Below are 7,498 nucleotides of genomic sequence, written 5' to 3' on the forward strand. Positions count from 1 at the left end.
CACCATGACTGTGGTGGAATTTTTCCTGGTATTAAGCCTGAAGCAGCCTTCCAGAAGTTTGTATCCATGGGTCCTGGTCTTCCCCGGGGGTGCCCTAGTCAACAGTTGTTCACCAAGCTCCTGATGCACTCCTCTGATATAGAGGTAAGCCGCTATCAAGTCCCCTCTCAACCTTCTCTTCTTTAGACTAAAGAGGCCCAGGACCCTCAGCTTTTCCTCATATGGCTTGCCTTGCAAGTCCCTGATCATACGGGTGGCTCTTCTCTGGACCCTCTCAAGCTTTTCTACATCCTCACTGAAGTGCAGTGCCCAAAACTGGACGCAGTACTCCAACTGCGGTCTCACCGGTGCTGAGTACAGTGGGGCTATCACTTCCTTAGTTTCACATGAGATGCATCGATTGATGCATGCCAGCATGTTATTTGCCCTACTGACCCCTGCCTCGAACTGACAGCTCATATTCATGTGATGGTCAATCAAACAGAGAACCGGGAGCACTGGGGATCCTTTTCCCCTTGGAAGCACAGGGGGACCCAGATATCTGGACGTTTTGGGGTGCCTGCACCCCTAAACGTGAGGTATTGACTGGTGTCCATGTGCCTGATATTATGTAAACAGTGCCTCATATTTTGTTCAATTGAGTGCCTTGGTTTGTGAGTTGATTCGTTGTTATGGAGTTGGGATCTTCCCCAATCACTTATCTGTAACTTACCTGAATTTAGATCCGTGGTATAAGGTCATATAGAATTTGCCTAGAAGTTATTGTACATATTATATATCTGTATATTATATAAGTGTACATATGTTTATAATGTATATTTTATTTCTTCTGTAATAAGTTAATATTAATAAATTTGTATATAGTTAAGTACCATAACTGTCCTGGCCTGGCTCTATAGGGAGAGGGGGGACTGTGAGCAACTTGCAATTCACCCACAGCATGTCTGCCAGCTAACAATCCCCCACAATTGGAGAAGAGAGTACATACCTGAGTACACCCGGGCTACAGAAGTAACCACTATAAGTCAGTCTATTGGCCTGCAAAGCTTATTCCTCTTACTGGTTCTTTATTTCTTTGCTTTAGATGAAAGCTATATATTTCCTCTTTGGAGTCACCATTTCTTGGTCTTAAAAAATGTCCAGCTACTTCCTGGCTAATGTTGTGGTTGCCGTGCTGGATAATTACCCACTTTTAGGTGTAAAACAGTTAGTGCTTGTTTTAGCTGGGTGACTTGTTGCTGATTCAGCTCCCATTTTCAGACACCGACTCATCCACACACCAAGATAAGGGGGCTATTTTCTGTCTTTGTACCACACAAACAGATAACATTTACAGCTGAAACACCAGTACATGGTAAGAACTTTCCCTTTTGTAACCAGTAGCAGCTTATGGGTGGCGGGTACAAGGCTATTTTTAGTTATTTGTGGTGTAATGAAGCAAAATGCTTTTTTGATGACAGCAACAGACCTAGTAATTATTTTAGTCGTTTTCAAAGTGTGTGAGAGTGTTTCTTGCCTTCCAGGGGAAGAAATCTAATATTAACTATCATGTAGTGAACAACTTAGTGAATGGGAAAGAATCCAGAGTTGTCAGAAATTCTTCCCTAATTTATCCAGTCCTTTAAGCTGTCACTTTGATAAGCAGAAGCTGAAAAAAATTGCTTCCAAAAATGGCTCGACAGATGTAGGTGTTCTGCGAACTCCATTCCACAGGCTGATATAAATGTAATGGAAGGTGAGGTCATTTCACTTATCCCAAGGAGCTTTTACATATCTTCACTATCTCCTGGTCTCTTGGGTAAGTATTACCCTGAGATCTTTTCAGTTGCATTTGCTGATTTAAGTCTTCTCCCCAAAAATACCTGTAGTTGTCTGTGTTTGCAAACCATGGGCTAGATGCTGCTTGCTTCAGTCTGAAAAGTAGTCCCATGGACTACTACTATAAGGTGATTAGAACTGAGCACTTTGGAAATAGTATTATTATAGAAAAGGTTAGTTGTGACAGGAGAATCTTACCTTTTCATCCTGGAGTTGGGAGATACGGTGCATTCACATTGCTGTGGCAATTAGCAACCAAAATGAAAAAGGGGAAATGGAGCCCAATATGTATTTTTATTTATTTTCTCACTTGTAGTTATTTGACAATACTTCTCAAGAAAAATCCTGTGCATTTTTATATAAAGAATACAGACAGGCAGTCCTGCTGATTTCGCTGCTATTTAATATTGCCTAGGCAGCAAGAGGGACAGCTATGATTTTGGCAAGGATTTTAAGTTATGTAAAACTTCTTAATATATGTTTGAAGTTTTGAATAAAGCATGAATTCTATTAGGAGTAGATAAGACAGCAGTCCTGTTTTACAAATGCTGAAACTGTGCATTCCTTCAGGCAAGATTTAGTTAGGGAGCGCTACATATTCTGCTACAAAATGAAGGACTGAACTGTAGTAGAGGTGAAACTTCCCTAGTGTTTTCTGGCTGGTTTAGGGGCTTATTCAGAAACCCACTGAAATCAAAGGGAAACTCCCTGTTGAACTCACTAGGCTTTGAATCAGGCATTAAGATAAGCCAAAATGGTTTAAAAGTACTTAGTGCTTGCTTTGGTTACAGCAGAGGATTTTTTACACAAAACATTATGTATGTTCAGCGTTACTGAAAATATTTACTCAATTTACAACTTATTTGTAAGGCATTCTGCAATATCCTGTTCTGCAAAAGATCAGAAGCCTCACCCTTCACTTGCTAATTTGACTCCAAGGTAGGTATCAGCAGAGGTGTAACTAATAGGGACTGTGCCTTTTGTGGCAGGGTCTTGGCTGGTTGTGGCAGTGGAGCTGGCTGGCCAGCCAACAGGTCCAATTGCTATTTGTGCACACCCTCTAAGTGGGTGCCCAGGACTGATGCCCTGGTTGCCCACTGCTTGTGATGTTGTTGCATGTCAGGCTGCAGCCCCCTCCTTGTGTAACTTACCCAGGTGCAAAATGACAAAGGTATAACAGATCAGAAAAGGCTGCTTAAAATGATATAAAAATAGCTTTTCTGATGACTCAACCCTTTATTACAAATGTGAAGCAAAATAATGTGGAAGATATAATGCAAAACACAAAGATGAATGTCCTGGCTCTTTTTTCCCCATTACTTCATGCTTCAGTTAAGGCTAATTCTGTCAAATTCAAGACTAAGGAAATCAGTTTTAACTGGAATTTCCTGTCTTTGTTCCTTTTATCTGTGTTAAAAGGTCTCAAAAGAACACATACTATTTGCAAAATTTAAGCTTCAAACTCTATTGTTTTAATGGTGTAAATATAAAATTCTTGAAGGCAACTATCTGAGAAATGCTCTCTTAAGTGGTTGCCATTATGTGAACTGAAGGGAATGAAGATGAAGTGTATAAGTGTAAAAGCATACCATGGGCTTCCTAATAAAGCAAGCTCCAGAAACCATAAAGTATTACTTAATACTCTCAAAATAGAATCAGAGCATTCCCTTCTTTCATATTGGTTCCTTAGATATCCCAATGCAAGAAAGAAACCTATTTCTTCCCATCAGCATAGTAGCTTAATGGCTCTCCGGTGTACAATACATTTTATGACCATTCTTCTTTAGTTGATTAAGTATGAAAGTGATTGCAGTCCACTTTATCTTAAGACATTTTCCTTCTCATTTTGCAAGTTTGACTAGCCAGACAGCAGGTAACAAAATAGCTGCCTCTGTGGAAAGAAGAAAGTTAGTAAGGCTCCTGTAAATCCATCAAAACAGAAGCAGTCTGCTGGATCTACCCGAGGGAGCATTCTGCAATTGATGTACTGTGTTGATTGTGGCACTTTGCCATATGACTGTAAGGTGATAAGCAAAGGATGTCTTTTCTGCTGAAGATAAGGTCCAAATTTGGTCATTGTTTTTATCTGCATTGTAATTGTCATTGATATCACTGGGAATTAATTCTTTTTAACTGAAGATATAATTTGAAACATGGTAGCTAGAAGAGAAGCTATTTTAATGCCATGATTTGGAAGCATCTTTTCTATCTTGTTTTAAATATAAATGCACATCATCTTACAGGTTTCCCGACAAAAGATATATGGGATGTATGCGAATGGGAATGGCATTTGGGACAACATTAAGGGATTGTACAGGAAATCTAGCTGTACATATCCTGTATGTTTGCCTTGAGTTTATTAGTCTGATGTGGTTTAGGTAGTTTTTTGGGATAGTTGGAACTGTGAAAGGATTTCCCAGTTTCAAGCTCTGATGTTCCAGTGTAATCTTGCATGTGCCAGTGCAAATAGGTAATTCTACTCCTGCATGTTTTAAAAATCTCTACTACTGTCACTCAGGACTTACACTTGTAAGAGCAAAATAAATATCTGGCTAGCATTAGAGCCATCCCACTAAATGGATTGTCAAGCTTAATAGACTCACTCACTTTTCCCCCTCAGGTTTTAGCCGAAAGTCAACAGCGATCCCTATCAAACGGATTGGATATTTGGCTATTATTAGCTGGCGAAATTAAGCAAGTTCCTAAACAAATCTATTTCCTGTAGTTAACAATCTCAGGTAAACAAATTATTCCGTTCAGTGTAGAAAAAAACAAGTCCTTAGGTGTAGACAGATCAATGAGTTAAACTTAAATTTCTTGTTTTTACAGTATTTTTAATTCCATATCTTTTCCATCATGATCCCATCTCATGCAAATATACTTTTTTATCTATTACATGTTTAGTTTTGCCTTTTCAAATTTCTGCTTACCATAAATGCAGATATATTTGGGGGGGGGGGGGGGGGGGGGGGGCTGGAGGAATGAGTAAGAAAAAAAAAGGCAAGTAGAAAGAAGCTCATTGCTTCTTTCCATCAGCATAAATAGCTGATGAATTTTGTCTTAGGAGTGACACATTTCATGGCATCTATGTGAAAAAGATCTCAAGAAATTTAACTTACTGATCCTTTCTAAGAAACCAGTTCATTTCTCCCATGTCCGACTAATTTATTCATTTGGGGCATTCTGAATTCCAACCAATGCAGCTCTTGTCTTTTTCCAATGTGTTAGTAAATGGCTATATTGCATCCTTGCTTCATAAAACAAATCAGAAGGGATGGAGAGTCTAAGAAACTTATAGAATTCAAGCCTTTTGTGGGGAGAAAAGCCCTTTATGTTTTAGAGGCCTGTTGAAAGGACAAGATGTATTTATTGCCAGCAAATCACACAGGGCAAAGTAACTGGGTGAATTGAAGTTCCAGGTTGCCTGGCAACCTGATTCCAAAAGTAGTCATGATGTCATTGGCTTTTTTGTCCATGCATGCCGAAGTCCCCAGTCAGGAAGCATAAGGCACATAGGTGGGAAGTTAGCACTACTAAGCAACTATGTATTTGCCTGGATATCCCAGAGCGAACTGGGGTTGACTTGGATTTCCCAGTTCAGCTCCTCTCACTGCCAACACCTTGACCTGAAGAAAAGAGGCAGGTTTCTAGGAAGGAAAGAATACAATGCTTTCTACCAAGTTCTTCTCCCAAAATGAACTTCAGGTGTCTCAAACAGAAGTCTTGGTGACATCTAGGCCCAATGGAAATCAGCGGAAGTTTTTCATCTCTTACAGTGGGGCCATGGCTTCACCCAATGTGTCAATAACTTGCTGGAGTTGAACTGCTTTGGGCTGGTTGAAACAGCCATGTCTAAGTTCATTTCCTAGAATAGCTACTTTGATAAGGAATTCCCCATTTACAAATATAGAATAGTTTCTGTTGCCAGCAATTAGCATGAGAGGAGCTGCCATTTAAAATCACACAACAAACCCTTCCTTGAAATGTTCTGTGGGGATTATTTTTAGTGAGTTATTGCTGATGGGTTATTGCACTATGGATAGAAAAAGGGAATGTTTGTAAAGAGGATAAACAATGTTTGAAATCATTGATCATATAACTCTGATATTCTAGTTTGCAAGTTTGAGCTAGTTTATGCTAAAAAATCCTCCCAAAGCAATGTCTCAGAATGATGTGTGACTGTAGTCATTACCTGTGAGAAATACCCTCTTCAAGTTTTTAGTGAAGTGCACTTTCTAATAACAGCCTTAAAAGGGATTACTAATATTTCCTTGTAATGATTTATAGTGATCTCAGTCTTAACCATCCAAGTTAGAGCAAAAATTGAACATCCAGAACAACTAATTCTGCCCTGGTTTAGGTGGGTTTAACACTCATTGAAGTAAAAAAGAAGAGACAAGCACATATGCCCAGACTGATTTTTGAACCTACTCTTTAAATAATGTCAAAATATTACAGAATTCTTTGAGAGTGCTTAAGAGGACACATCAGGTAAGGGATTTGCCTTTGGGAGGTGAGAGATGAAAGTAACAATCCATTTCCTTCAGAGACCTACTTGTGCTGAAATGTCAGCACATGATGTGCTGATCTTTGCTGTATTGAAACCTTAGTGTAGATGTCTCTGTCTTAGGGTTATTCTTCAAGGTCTTTTTTGCAGCTATTTAATGTTTAAATGATTGAAAGATGCTTCTGCTTCTCAGCCAGCTCCCTTAAATTGTTGCTATTACAGATTAAAACTGTGAGGCACGATGTGCGATGAAGATGAAACCACTGCTCTTGTATGTGACAATGGCTCTGGGCTTTGCAAAGCTGGATTTGCAGGAGATGATGCCCCAAGGGCTGTTTTTCCATCCATTGTGGGGCGCCCTCGACACCAGGTGAGTTTGTACCAGCATGATGCCCTTATATATGTGTGTCTCTCTCTCATATAGCCACTGAAAACAGTCTCTTGGTTATGATGTACTCCTTATACAGGCCAATCTCTCATTGATTTCTATGAAAATCTTGTTTGTCATAGATTTCATAGATTTCATAGACATTAGGGCTGGAAGGGACCTCGGAAGATCATTGAGTCCAGCCCCCTGCCCAAAGGGCAGGAAGTCAGCTGGGGTCATAGGATCCCAGCAAGATAAGCATCCAGTTTGCTCTTGAAGGTGTTCAATGTAGGCGCTTGAACCACCTCTGGTGGCAGGCTGTTCCAGACCTTGGGGGCTCGGACAGTAAAGAAATTCTTCCTTATGTCCAGCCTGAAATGGTCTTGTAGTAGTTTATGACCATTTGACCTAGTCATCATCCCTTGGGGCATTCTGGTGAACAAACGTTCCCCCAGATACTGGTGGTCACCCCTGATAAACTTATAGTTGGCCATCAGATCACCCCTGAGCCTGCGCTTTTCCAGGCTAAAGAGCCCCAGGGCTCTCAGCCTATCATCGTAGGGTCTGCTTCCCTGACCTCTGATCATGCGCGTGGCTCTTCTCTGAACTCTCTCAAGCTTCTCCACATCCTTTTTGAATTGTGGAGCCCAAAACTGGACACGGTACTTCAGCTGCGGCCTCACTAACGCCAAGTACAAGGGGAGAATGACGTCCCGGGATTTGCTTGAGAAGCATCCATGGATGCAAGCCAGCGTTTTGGTCACTTTACTAGCCACAGCATCGCACTGCAGGCTCATTTTCATCTT

General features: G+C 40.5%; 1 protein-coding gene across 5 annotated transcripts in view; it reads left to right on the plus strand.

The window, feature by feature from the left end:
- The first annotated feature begins 1,641 nt into the window (after positions 1–1,641).
- Positions 1,642–7,498, plus strand: part of LOC102375012 (actin, aortic smooth muscle-like) — an 80,512-nt gene continuing 74,655 nt past the window's right edge. For 3 of the 5 annotated variants that reach the window (XM_025197426.1, XM_025197383.1, XM_025197474.1), the window contains exons 1-2: positions 1,642–1,798; positions 6,548–6,695. In XM_025197426.1, coding sequence (XP_025053211.1) covers positions 6,567–6,695 — 129 coding nt within the window. In that variant the 5' untranslated portion in view covers positions 1,642–1,798; positions 6,548–6,566. Of the gene's footprint in view, positions 1,799–2,688; positions 2,758–6,547; positions 6,696–7,498 lie in introns of all 5 variants that reach the window. The other 2 variants (XM_006014671.2, XM_025197505.1) reach the window with 2 other exon arrangements.

The sequence above is a fragment of the Alligator sinensis genome, unplaced genomic scaffold (assembly GCF_000455745.1).
Source record: "Alligator sinensis unplaced genomic scaffold, ASM45574v1 scaffold442_1, whole genome shotgun sequence".
Taxonomy (NCBI): domain Eukaryota; kingdom Metazoa; phylum Chordata; order Crocodylia; family Alligatoridae; genus Alligator; species Alligator sinensis.